At 35.9% G+C, this 14,617-nt stretch overlaps 1 protein-coding gene across 6 annotated transcripts in view; it reads right to left on the reverse strand.

Moving 5' to 3' along the window:
- The window catches only part of MON2 (MON2 homolog, regulator of endosome-to-Golgi trafficking), a 115,556-nt gene continuing 101,648 nt past the window's right edge, over window positions 710-14,617 (reverse strand). For all 6 annotated transcript variants that reach the window (XM_005680247.3, XM_005680246.3, XM_013963913.2 and 3 more), the window contains 2 exons: window positions 14,005-14,087; window positions 710-3,534 (listed from right to left, as the gene is read on the reverse strand). In XM_005680247.3, coding sequence (XP_005680304.1) covers window positions 3,371-3,534; window positions 14,005-14,087 — 247 coding nt within the window. In that variant the 3' untranslated portion in view covers window positions 710-3,370. The remainder of the gene's footprint in view (window positions 3,535-14,004; window positions 14,088-14,617) is intronic.

Here is a 14,617-nt window from a genome sequence, read left to right on the forward strand (position 1 = left end):
GGATTCCTGAAAAAACTGTGCCTTGAACTAGCCAGATGTCACATCACCTCCAGCAGACTGTTGAGGATTTGACTGTTCATATGAATTATTCTAAATTTGAGAAGAACATAGTAGTCACTATATAATAACTACACTGTCATTCATCAACACAAGTATAATGATAACCTCATTAATATTTGAGTTATTTTCAATAATTTATATTGTTTCATTCTCAGCTTCTTAACTGACCCTTTGGCCTAATGGTTACCTAGGACTTGAGGTACCAAATTGTGACGATGAACAAAATACTCCAAGATTACACTGAGAAAGGACAACCTAGTTATTGGTCTACTACAGAATTAAGTGAATATTATGAAACAGAATAAAAATATATATGCTAAATTGTCCATCTTTTCCTTCTGCACTGCAAAAAATTTAAGGAATACAGCAAAAGTTGAATCAATAATCACAGGGGAAAAACAGATAAGAAATGACACAGCTGTTAATGCAGTAAAATTTAAAATGAAAGCAAGTAAAAAATGGTTCTAAGCCAGACTTTTATGCATCCAGCAGCCTAATAAATAAATGTTACTCACAAAAGTATACAGTAAAACTAACAAAACTTTAACACTAGTTTCTATAAAGAAATACCCAATAAGAAACAACAAAATGATCTGCTTCTTTTTGGCAGTGGTAGCATTACAGGAAACCAAATTACTCAAGCTGAAAATTAGTTTGTTTCTTTTTTAATGGAAAACAGTCAGAAAAGGACTTTAATCCACTTGGCATATGCCAATTGTTCAGTAATCTATATAAGATAGGCACTGTCAGTGACAAAAAGTGATTATGTGAGGCTTAAAACTCACTGTATTTATAATATGTATCCCAAAGGACATTATTACCACTGTTTTAAGGCCTAGTTATAGTCTCAAATGTGCTATAAAATTATCTCAGCTTTGGGAGTGTCCTTTTTGAATCTCCTAGCATCCAGTAAATTCACACACACAGCTCAGTGTTTCTAGTAACTAAAGAAAGCAATTCAGACCAACAAGAGGAAAATGTGTTAACCTCTCCAGGGATCAGGATATTTTAGAAAATGCAGCCTTGACTCAAGGGAATGAACTGTTAGTAATGATTCCTGGCGGTGGCAAGAGATACTCTGGGAGGAAAAACCTGTCAAATCATACCAGCAGGTGGGCAGCCCACTTTGTTTATCACTAAGACTGGGATGATTATCATACTATAGTATTAATACATTCATATAATATATGTATGGTATGTATACATACCATACATATATATATATATTTTAATCTGTAGGGCATGGTCCTAGCATTAAAAATTAATGCAATGTTAGCTAAAACTACTCAGTTTATATAAATATATGCGGCATAACCTTGTCTCACATCTAACTTTCACTAGAAAATAATTATTTTCATTGCAATTGATCTGTTATTTCTCAAGAATAGACATATTTTTACTTCATGCAAATTCATGGCACTATTTTTAACGTGTTACTGAATTGGAAAACTACCCCTCTTATTCTATTTCAACACTTAAGCAGTGATATACAGATTTTTCTGATTCCCAGTTTAACACCCAAATACAGAAAATAAACTAAATACACAGATTGAACTTTTTTTTAACAACTTTAAGGAAATGCTGAAGATAGAATCTAGGAAATGCCATATTTTATCTTAACTTTAGGTGAAATTATAAAATAGAAATTCATCAATTAGTGTAAATAAAAATAGCATCCCTTTGAAAAAAAGACCTTATCACATGTGCAAATTAAATACAGATAATAGTGCAAATTAAATACACAATTACAACACCCTCAAAACTGTATCTAATTCATTACTCAATTCTAATACCTTATTGTAGTTTTATAATTATTCAAGAGGCTGAAATTTATAATTTCTATTAAACTCAAAGGTTTTTCAGAACACTAAAATAATACTAAGACTATTATAATTCATGAATAATCATTTTTTAAACATATTTGCATTTTCACATAAATAACTATGAAAATGTAACTCAGAAGAAAAATATAATACCATAATCCATTAAAGGAAAAAAAATACAGTGAGTTAGGTCAGTTTTTTAAGAAATAATTAAGTTAGTATATTCAAGAGCACTTCTCTTCTTCACTAACATAGGAAAGTGAAACAAAATTAGCATTTACTCCATGACAGAAAGTTTACTGTACTTCTAAATGCTACTCTGTCTCCAAAAATGCACTTCTCCTTGTTCTGGAGTACACACATGGTTTGTATTTGTGGATTAGCAGCGTTATTTTCTTCTTGAGAAGATATTACAAAATGAAACACTCAAATGAACAAAACCTCACAGCAAACTTTTAGGAAATCTAAAATCATCTTGGCTGGGTCATATTTCAAAGACGATGATCAATGTTGTTAGTCAGTGGGGGGAAAAAAGTCAGTAGAAATATAAAATATGAAAAGTCTTTAAAATCCAGACAGTAAATATAAAAAGAGACAGACTTAAGTGAAATCTGGGAAAGATATTTAAAGAAATGAGGTATGATGGAGCTATAGTGCTGCAATTCATCTCAACATATTAAGTTTTAATAATAATCCATACTTCAAAATTGCAGAATCAGCAAAACCATAAACTATCTGCTGCTGTGTTTTTGTGACCTTTCTGGTCAGATTTTTAATAGTCACTAGTAAATACATTCAAAATAAGCATTAAGCTAACTGCATAATCATATGGTAAGCATATCTGCCACTTAAGAAGGCAAATTATAAGTAAAAATGTAAGCAAACAATTTTGTATTAATAATACATACAGCCTCAAGCATTTAACATTATCAATATTTTAAAAATTTAAATAACAAATGCAACAATTTTATACAGAACTGTACCATTTATTATACACACAAGTTGATCAGTTCCCTTTGTTTACAAAGGCTGGTTATAGACAAAATGGAATGTTACAGTACCATCTTGCATAAAATTTTAGTACAATTTTGTACTAGAAAAAGGGCGCAAAAACACCAGCCTAATAAATCTGATTAAATGAAGTATCTTTTCTTTCTTTTTAAAAAGTACATCATTAACACATACACCACAAACTGTACATAAGCTCACTTTTAAATCACCAGTTGAAGATACGGTAGCAAGTACGTTGTAGAATTAACGATTCCTCCCATCAGTTTATTAAAGGCTTGCTCTGCTACTCATTCAGGAGCCTTTGTTGACGTGTAAGCTTGTAATATGAATTACGTAACTCATGTAAGTACAATTTAAAGGAGGCCAACAACAGCTGCCAAGAATTATTTGTAGTAAGAAACGTCCTTCTCACAGAAGATTCACTGAGGAGCAAAGATTTTTCATTTATCATTCTTGTGTAAATTTAGAGTAGCTGCTCAAGATTCTCCATTTTGAACTTTGGATGTTGGTGGCTGCATGAAATCCTTAAAAGGAACTAGTGCCTCTTTCAGGGCAGAACAGACTTCGGAAGATGAGCAGGTGATGCATTCCACTAGAGTTGGGTATAAGGCAATTACTTGCGCCCAGGTATTTCCATCAACTGTAATGCAAGTATAAGGAAAAAGGGGGCTGAATTAGCAGATTATCTAGTTAATGCAAATACAATCCTTTAAATGCAATGCAAAAAAATTTTTTTGCCACAAGCTTGTACCTTTTCTTTCTTTAAACTCTAGAAGACTTCCTGCAATATTTAATAAGGGAAAAATATATGATCATTGTGCAGACTCATCAATACCACCAAATATGATCAAGTATTTAAATGATACTTCAATTTGTGAAGGCCTTGGAAGCTAACAAAACAACTTAGAATAATTCAAACTTTTGTCATCTTCAGTATAATAGCCAGAGAAGAAAGTGTACTTTTCAAGAACAATTTAAAAACAATTCAATTTTGGGAAAGTCCCTGGCGGTCCAGTGGTTAGGATTCTATGCTCTCACTGCCAAAGGCCAGGGTTCAATCCCTGGTCGGGGAACCAAGATCCCACACACCAAGTGGCATGGCCAAAAAAATATATCCAATTTTTTATGCAGTTGTATGCTAAAAAATATATACATCTTAAATTATTTTCCTAGTAATGACCTTAATATTGATGTTAACTTCAAATGACTACATATACATCCATTCTTCTCTTACACTGTTTGCTAATCTAGTCAAGGCTATGGTTTTTCCAGTGGCCATGTACGGATGTGAGAGTTGGACTGTGAAGAAGGCTGAGCGCCAAAGAATTGATGCTTTTTAAGTGAGGTGTTGGAGAAGACTCTTGAGAGTCCCTTGGACTGCAAGGAGATCCAACCAGTCCATTCTGAAGGAGATCAGCCCTGGGATTTCTTTGGAAGGACTGATGCTAAAGCTGAAACTCCAGTACTTTGGCCACCTCATGCGAAGAGTTGACTCATTGGAAAAGACTTTGATGCTGGGAGGGATTGGGGGCAGGAGGAGAAGGGGACGACAGAGGATGAGATGGCTGGATGGCATCACGGACTCGATGGACATGAGTCTGAGTGAACTCCGGGAGTTGGTGATGGACAGGGAGGCCTGGCGTGCTGTGATTCATGGGGTCGCAAAGAGTCGGACACGACTGAGCGACTGAACTGAACTGAACTGAACTGAATCTTTAATGTATATGAGTAGATTTAAACTGTAGTGGGGAGGGACATTTGTGCCTTCCTCATCACTATTATGAACAACTAGTCCAGTTAAATGCTATCTGTGAATGGACAAAAGTGTTACACCACAATTACTTGATTTCCTTATGCACTGAGATCATATATTACATTTCTGTTTTCCTGTAAGTACTGTGCATTGTTGAGAGCACAATACACAATAAAAACTGATGGCAGACTTTCCTTAGACAGTATATGTATACGGCACTTAGTGGAACAAGTCCCAAATCTAGGAGGCAGTGTAGTATAAAAAAAGAACAGTACACTATGCATAGGAGCTTTGGTTCCGTTTTTGACTCCAATTTACTGAGTGTCTACTAAGTATCTAAAAACCTTTCTGAAATAACATAGTGTTGGGTGTCCCTGAACAAGTCATATAATTTCTCATGGCTCAACTTTATTACAGAATAAAGGAATGAGGTTCTCAAATTAGTGTTCTTCAAGTTACCTCTTCAAAAGAAAAAAATGATGGTCAAGTAAGTCTGGCAAATGTTATACATATTATCTTCCCTTTTGGGGATTTACAGTTCACATGAATTTATTAAATGCTCACAGTAAAAGACGAGGTTTAACTTTTATCAATTCAAGGTTTCCAAAATTAATTTGACTATGAAATTTTTCCATTCAGTATCCACTGACATCCCTCAACATTAATATTCATTCCTTAGTACATATCTTGGGAAATGCTAATCTATTTTTAATCTCTTCTCCACCCAAATAGGCTTCCTCAGAGCAGAGGTAAGAAAAAGAAAAGGCGAGTGGGACTGATGGATACAGATAAGGGAGCAAATGTCAGGCCAGAGCTGTTCTGCTTTTTATCAGTTTTGTATGTTGGAAATCCATATCAGATTTCATTTGTAAAAAGAATTTTGCTGCTTAACAACAACAAAGAAAAATGCCATTTTAAAAACCAATGGCGTAAGTAGTTTTAAACAGTTTGCTCCAGTAGTTGTCTACAGAACTTCCCACTAATCACTTAACAAAAAGATTACACAGAAGGAATTCTGGGAAAAGGAAAAGCAGTAAGGGCCAGGAGTCTGTCTGCCCACTTAGAAAACAACTGAACTGGCAGAATCTGAGGCAACTGTTTTGAAACTCTGGAGCCTACTGAAGGCTTGCAGATTCTAAGACTTGGACAGTATATTGTGGTTAATTTTTGTCAGTCTAAGCCTTTAGCACAGTAGCAGCCTACCTATCCCCCACTTCTAGCCATGTGGTAAGCAGCTGTGCTCATGTTCCTAGCACAGCCTTGGATGGCTTGTGGGAGGCCAGAGTAGGAAAAAAGGACCCTATCCTTCAAATATCAGGGATCTATGCTCTAACTGCTACTTCTGATCACAGACAAACAGAGGCTTCAGGAACAAACAACAACAACAAATAGTTCAAAAATGTGAAAAGGGTTTGAAAAGACATTTCTCCAAAGAAGACATACAAATGGCTGATAAAGCACATGAAAAGATGCTCAACATCATTAATTGTTAGGAAAACGCAAATGGAAACTACAATTAGATACCCCCTAAAACTTAACAGAATGACTATTATTAAAAAACAAACAGAAAACAAGCATAGGTGAGGATGTGGAGAAAACACAGCTCTGGTTCACTGTTGGTGGTAACGTAAGATAGTACAGCCGCTGCGGGAACAATATGGTAGTTCCTCAAAAAATAAAAAATAGAATTTAAAGTATGATCCAGAAATTTTGGAAAACTTCTGGATATAATTATACACGTAAAAGAATTGAAAACAGGATCTCAAAGAGATATCTGTACGCACTTGTTGACAGCAGCATCATTCACAACAGCAAATACATGGAAGCAACCCAAGTGTCCAACAGACGAATGAATACATACACACACAGAATGGAATATTATCTGGCCTCAAAAAAAGAAGAAAATTCTGCAACATACTAAAATATGGATAAAACTTAACAACATTAGCTAAGTGAAATTATAAGGCAAACATGGTATGTCAACTTACATGAGGTAGTTAAGAGTAGTCAAGATCACGGAGATAAAAATTAGAATTGGTGATTACCACAGTCTTGGAGAAGTGGGGAATGGGGAATTATTGTTTAATGAGTACAGAGTTTCAGTTACAAAATGGAAAGACTTACATACATGGACAGAGGTGATAGTTATCAACATTGTGAATGCATTTAATACCACTGAAAAAACAGTTAGGATGATGAGTTTTTTAATATGTATTTTACTGTGATAAAAGAATTTTGGGGAAAAAAAAGATTGCATAGATTGAAAGCTATCTAGATTGGCCTGGACTTATTTCTGGTTTATTGTAGGAAAACACAAAAATACATTATTTAAGATAACATCATAAAACTCGGGAAGCTACTCAAATTTCTTAAATTAAAAAAAAAAATGTTTTAAAAACTAACCATAGATCTTCATGGGCACTCTGGACTTAACTATCAAAAACAATGAAAAAGCTATACATATTGATACAGAAGAATCTTTATTATATTTTATGAAGTGGAACAAATGAAGTGTGTTCAGAACAGTAGGTAAGATATGGGGCTATTATGAATGTTTGTTTGTTTGTGTTAAAAACTAGGGGCATGTGGGAGCACTGTTGACTTTTGAACAACACAGGTCTGCACGGTGTGGATCTGCATGCGCGCGATAAATACTTCAGTGCTACATGATCCCTGGTCGGCTGAGTCCAAGCATGCAGAAACCAAAAAACGGAAGGACCATCTAAGTCATAGAGAAATTTTTGACTGCTTGGAAGGTCAGCACCCCTAATTTCTGCATTGTTCAAGAGCCAACTACACATATATTTGTATTTACACAATAAACTTATGGAAGGATTCCCAAACTAATAAAAATGGTGGACTACAGTAAGGTAAGAGCTAGGCAGGTACAGAACAAGGGATACAGATACAGAACAGGGGAAAGACTGCTGTTCCCTGTATATCTTTCTACAGTTTTGAATTTTTGAACCATGTGTATATTTATTTTTTTTTCAAATTTTTAATTAAAGATTGAGTAAGATGATAAATAAGTCCAAAAAAATACCTCTCCCACCAGAGAACCCTAAAACAAATAACAAATGTTCTGAACAAATACTGGGTGAACACTGGCTCTACTGGTTACCAGCAGTCCAACAGATTTCTGCTGGGAAGGCCCATCATTCTCCAAGTTGTTTTCTTTTCTATTTCTTAATGGAGTTTAGCATACCATGTTAATATGTTACTCTATCATCAATTACTTAATTTAAATCTTCACTTAATATACCCACAGGCATAATTCAAACTTTCTTGAACAATTTAACATTAATTTAGTTAAATCATCTATCATTAATACACTGCCATACCCATGGCCCATTGACTTTTCAAAAGAAGGCTATTCAGTTTTCCTTCCCTTTTCTTCCTTTATACAAATTCTGGTTACATTCTTAACAGCTATCTAAAGATCATAAAAAATACATTTGCCATTCCTAGTCTATCTATAGCAGTAACAGGAAAAATAGAGAATTTCCTGTTAATATATTTCTAAGAATCAAATTCTATCTTGTGATCTAATAAAGATTTTACTGGTCTCTAGGAAGTCAATGCATGATTTCCCTTTCTGAAAAATAAACCAGAACATCTTATTAAGATTATTCAAATTTGAACTTGATAGGATAAATTAAGGACATTTGTTCAAGAATTTTTCTTAGAAATTCTACGCCTTCTTTTTACACAAGTCTACTGCTTCTTGAAATTTAGTATCATATGCTTCCTAGGCCAAAGTAACAGTGAGTGAATTTTGAAAGCAGCAAAACACGTATTTGATTATGTAACACCTGACAGGAACAAATTATCTTGGGATTCATTTATTAGGAACCTATGTTCTTCTTGGGTCTGAAAAGTAATGCTGCTTAAAACATCAATCTGCTTGTACCAGAATGTAAATAAACAGACTTCTTCTAAGTAACAAAGTCTTATTGTATAAAAAAGTAAGCTAAACCAGTGTGCTTAGTGACACAATTGACTTATACTCTGATGCCAGCTCTTTATCTTGTCCTGAACCAGTAACAAGCCCTTAAAACCAGTGGCTGGTCCAAAAGGAAAAAAAAAATTCAGTGGTGGTGTTGTGTTTCAGAATAGAATAAAACATGATTAAAAAGCCTGTCAAGAACTTTACACTTTAAGGGGAGTGAGTCATGTACACATAGAACCATAATACAGAGAGCTTCAGGACAAAAGCACACAGAAGAGAGCTACAACTTCACCAAACGGAGAAATCACTCACCTTCAAGGAACAGAAACAAGGCTTCAAAGTAGTGTGATATCTGACCAGGGTGGACACAGGCAGGAGAATGAAATGAGGAAAGCATTGGTAGTACCTGGGTAGACTGACAATGTGAGTTTGGTGGGAGAATAGTATATATGAAGTCCAGTGGGAGATAAAAGCATGAAGAGAATAGAGCTAAGACAGTAGGACGCTTTGTATTTGGTAGGTTGTGGTAAATTAAAAAGATTATTTTGTTCTGTTTTATAAGGATGGAAAAATGAATCACCAATGCAGCACTTTTAGAAAAATCACTTTTGGCATTAATGTAAAGAATAGATTGGATAGAAATGTGTAACAGAAAAGGGGAAACAAATGAGAAAGTGCTATAAAAATGATCCAAAGCTATTTATATGATAAATGGGTATAAATGTAGCATAGAAGACTCCTATGACCCAAAAGACTCAGTCATGTTCTACATTAAAAATATATAAAATATAAATTATCTACACAGCTGCTGCTTAGAGTGCTCAGTCGTGTCTGATTCTTTGTGATCCCATGGACCATATTCCACCAGGCTCCTCTGTCCATGGGGATTCTCCAAGCAAGAATACTAGAGTGGGTTGCCACGCCCTCCTCCGGGGATCTTCCCAACCCAGGGACTGAACTCGGTCATTGCGGATTCTTTACTGCCTGAACACCATTTAGGCCAATTTGGGCTTCCCAGGTGGTGCTAGTGGTAGAGAACCCGTCTGCCAACGCAAGAGTTGTAAGAGATGCAAATTCAAGCTCTAGGTTGGGAAGATCCCCTGGAGGAGGGTACGGCAACCCACTCCAGCATTCTTACCTGGAGAATCCCAGGGACTTCATCTCTTCCTTTTAACCTACAACTATTAATATTAATAGTAAAATATCCTTAATTCAGTAAAAGTGTCTCTGCCCAATACATGAGGACTGCAGAGAATTCCACACGTCTGTACAATTGTACAAAAGACTGGATAGACTGAAAATTCTCTGGCAGTCCAGTAGTCAGGATGCCAAACTCTCACTGCCAAGGGCCTGGTTTGTTTTGATCCTTGTCGGGGAACTAAGATCCCACAAACAGCATGGCCAAAAAGAAAAAAAAAAAAAGAGTGGCTGGACTGAAATACACAGAGGCGGCAGGCCTGGGGAAATAGTGGAGGTGGTACCTGCAGTCCTGGATCCCCAGTCACAGCAGTGAACACCAAAGAAAACCTGAGCAGTAGGGCAGGTGACACAATGACTGGCCTCTCAGCCACAGCAGTGACTAAGGCTACAGGGAACCAGGCAACAACAGCGACAGCACCCCTCCAGTCAGAGACCCATGTGACTCTGGCCCCTCTGCCCACAGCAGCAGTGTCCATGAAACCAATAAGCCTGAACGTGGTGACAGCTCCAGACCCCAGCTCCTCACTGCACCCACCCTCTCTCCCCACTGCAGTGGACCCAGAAGACCCCAGACATGGTGGAGACACCTGCCACACCAGTGACCTAGGTCGCAACAAGGTACCAGCAACCCCAAAAGCAAAGTAGTGACAAGGGCACCAGACGCTACCTCTGGCAGAAGCAGTGGATGGTGAAAAGTGCCAATTCTCACTCTAACCACAGGCATCGCAGATAAGAGAAATCAAAAACTTGTACTATAGTGCCACCTACTGAAAAACAAAAGAAAGGCTTCTCATCATTAACCTGTTACATTATTAAAATCAAATAAAAAAGAAGCTTTACTAAAGAAAAAAGGTGTTTGTTCCTTCAAATACATCAGAGGAACAATTTTCATCAAGCAACATGAAAAATCAAAGTAACCTGGTGTCAGAAAAGAGAACAACAATTCTCCAGAAGCCAAACTTAAAATCACCCAACACTGCAATCTAATTGATAAAATTAAAACAGCTGACAGAGGAGCCTAGAAGGCTACAGTCCATGGGGTCACAAGAGTCAGACATGACTTAGCGACTAAACCACCACCACCCACCACCACCACCTAAAGAAATTTAGAAAGCTACAAGACAGCTCAGATAGAAAAGTAGTACGACGAGCTTAGGAATAAAATTAATGAACAGAAGGAATATGTTACCAAAGAGACTGAACTCTTAAAAAACAACCAAACAAACTCTGGAGCTGAAGAACTCAATAAAAAGAGATGAAGAATGTATACAACATACGGGAAACAGAACAGACCATATGGAGGAGAGAATCAGCTAGCTCAAAGACAGAAGCTGTGGGTCTTCCCTGGTGGCCCAGTGTTTAAGAATCCACCTTTCAATACAGAGGATGTAGGTTTGATCCCTGGCTGGGGAACTAGGATCCCACCTGCCATGGAGCCCTCATGCCCCAACTAGAGAGAAGTCCACACATCACAACAAAAACCCAATGCAGTCAAAAATAAATAAATAAATGTTTAAAAAGATTGAAATTTTATAATGACATAGGGAGGAGAGGAGAGAGACCTAAGTTTTTTTTTTAAATGAAGAAACTGTGTAAGAATTATCCAGTTCTATTAGGAAAGGCAACAACAGAGTAATGGGCATTCCAGGAGAAGCAGGAGGGCTTCTCTTCTCTAGTAGCTCAGTGGTAAAAGAATCTGCCTGCCAGTTCAGGGGCTGCAGGAGACACAGGTTTGATCCCTGGGTTGGAAAGATCCTGTGGAGGAGGAAATGGCAACCCACTTCAGTGTTGACAGAAGAGACTGGCAGGCTACAGACCATAGGGTCAAAAAGTTGGATACAACTGGGCAACTGAGCACACACACAGGAGAAGAAAGGAAGAAGGGAGTAGAGAGTTTATTTAAAGAAACAATAGCTGAGACCTTCCCAAACGTGGGGAAGCAACTGGATATACAAGTCCATTAAGCCAAGAGAACACCTAGTTTACTTTAGTGCAAAAAGACCTTCTCCAAGACAAATTATATTAAAACTGAGAAAAGATCAATGACAAAGAAAGAATTTTAAAGTCATCCAGGGGAAAAAGAATGGTAACCTACCATTAGGTAACCCATTAGGCGATCAGATTTCTCAACAGAAAATCTATATAGGCCAGGAGAGAATACTCAAAATGTTGAAAGATTAAAAACTACCAGCCAAGCCTACGCTATCCAGAAAAGTTATCCTTCAGATATGAAAGAGAAATGAAGCCTTTTCCAGACAAAGGAACTGAGGCAAAAGACCTCTTATAAAAAATGTGGAAAGGAGCTCTTCTACTTGAAACAAAAAGATAAAAGTACACAAAACACTGAATAAAGTGATAATACAGATAAAAAATCTTTTAAATAATTATAGCATAAAGGTTAAAGAGGGAAAAGCAATAAAAATTACTAATTTAGTAATGAAATCACAACATAAAAAAGCAAAAGTTGAGACAACAAAAAACACAAAAGGGAAGATAAAAAGGACAGAACCTGTACAAGCAAATAAAATGTGCTATCAGCAGAAAAAGAAATATTTCATCTGTAAGACACTTCACAGAAACATCAAGGTAAACACAAGATATAAATCTAGAGCAGAGATAGAAAATATAAAAAAAGAGAAAACTGAGAAAAATACCACAAAACCCACAAATGAAAATGGTGTAGACATAAGGAAAAAGAAAGAATGTACATATAGACAAACCAGAAAAAAAGATAAAATGGCAGTCCTCAGTCCTCATCTGTTAATAATCACTCTAAATGTAAATGGATTGAATTCACCAATCAAAAGACACAGAGTGGCTGGATGGATTAAAAAACAAGACCCAAGAACATGCTGCCTCAGGAGACTCATGTCAGCTCTAAGGACAAACACAGGCTCAAAGTGAAGGGATGGAAGATGATACTCCAAACACATGATAGCCAAAAGGAAGCAGATGTAGTATCTGTATGTACTCTTATCAGACAAAACACACTTTGAGCCAAAAAAAGGTAGCAAGAGACAAAGATGAACACTGTTTAATGATAAAGGGGAAAATTCATCAAGAAGACATAACAGTTGCTAATATATATGTACCTATCCCAGGCGGTGCTATGGTAAAGAACCTGGCTGCCAAGAGACACAGGTTCGATCTCTGGGTCAGGAAGAAGAAATATTAAGTGTTAGCAAGGATATGGAGAAAAGGGAACACTTGTGCCTTGTAAATGGGAATGTAACTTAGTACATCTACCATGAAAAACTGTAGACAGTTTCCTCAAAAAAATTAAAACTGGAACTATGATCCAGCAACTCCACTTCTAGGCATATGTCCAAAGAAACTGGAAGCATATCTCAAAGAAATATTTGTATCCCCATGTTCACTGTAGCGTTACTGACAGTAGCCAAGACATAGGTACAACCGAAGTATCCATTAGTGGAAGGACTAATGATGCAGTATGTATGCATATGCATATTTACATATATTTGTAAACACATACGCACACACAACAAAATATTACTCCACCATGAGAAGGAAGAAAATCCTGCCATGTGAGTCAATGGAATGGACCTGAGGGAATTATGCTAAATGAAACGTCACACCGAGAAAGACAAATACTAGTATGATATTGCTTTTATGTGCAATCTAGAAAAACTGAACTCAAAGAAACAAAGGGTAAAACGGTGGTTGCTAAGAACTGAGAGTGTTGGGGAAATGGGTAGATGTTGGTCAAAGGATACAAACTTCCAGGTACAAGATGAATAAGTTCTGGAGATTTAACATACAGCATGGTGATTACAGTTAATAATACCATATTATATGCCTGCAAGTTGCTAAGAGAGTAAATTTTAAATGTTCTCACTGCAAGAAAAGAAATGGTACTTATGTGACATATTGAAAATATATCAAATCAACAAGTTGTATACCTTCAACTTATACACTGTTATATACCAACTGTATCTCAAAGCTGTTGGGGAAAAAGTTGGCAAAATTTGTTTAAAATAAGGAAAACATTACAAAGCAATTTTACTTAATTGACATCCTTATGTCAGCTGTAATGGACTTGTTGCTTTGTTGTCCTAAGGCCCAAGGGAAAAAAGTCTTATAGCTATTATGTTCCTACAATTCAGTTAACTAAATAGTAGTACAAAAATACAACACAAATTGAACATAAATGTTATAAGCTTAGAATTACTGTGTTTCTAAGTACTTACCATTCTCAGGCTTAGTCTTCTTAAGTGAATCAATGAGAGTACTGACTGCTTTTAAAACAAATATGATTTCTGTTACTTGTTGCCTAAAAAAGAGGGGGAAATTATTTCCAAAAAGATTTTAAGATATACCGTGTGTGTTTTTTCACCAAGTTATACAAATAGATATACTTTGGAAAATACTGAACATAAAACAATGCAAAGTTAATATTACTTTTAAATTCTTATAAAAGAAAATCATTTCAGTAACACGTATTTCGGTACGCAACTAAGATAGTTTATTCTAAGTTATCAACACTAAAATGGGGGGAAAACAATCTGTTCATGCAAATTTAAATTTATTTGTAAGATATTTCTTAACACTACTTAAAATTAAAACACTGTATAAGATATGCTGTTAAAACTTCTATAAAAGTTTTTTTTCTTTTTAACTAATTAGTACGAAAAGAGATCTGCCAAAACTTAAATGTAAATAAAGATTATTATTACCCCCTGCACATAATTTATCCTGCTGTTAAAAGTATGTTTAAAATTACAATAGAACTTATTTAACTTTCTAAAACAACATATAAGAAATATGTTCAAAGTCAATTTAGAGACATCAGCGATGAAGAAT

This window comes from Capra hircus, chromosome 5 (genome assembly GCF_001704415.2).
Source record: "Capra hircus breed San Clemente chromosome 5, ASM170441v1, whole genome shotgun sequence".
Classification (NCBI taxonomy): domain Eukaryota; kingdom Metazoa; phylum Chordata; class Mammalia; order Artiodactyla; family Bovidae; genus Capra; species Capra hircus.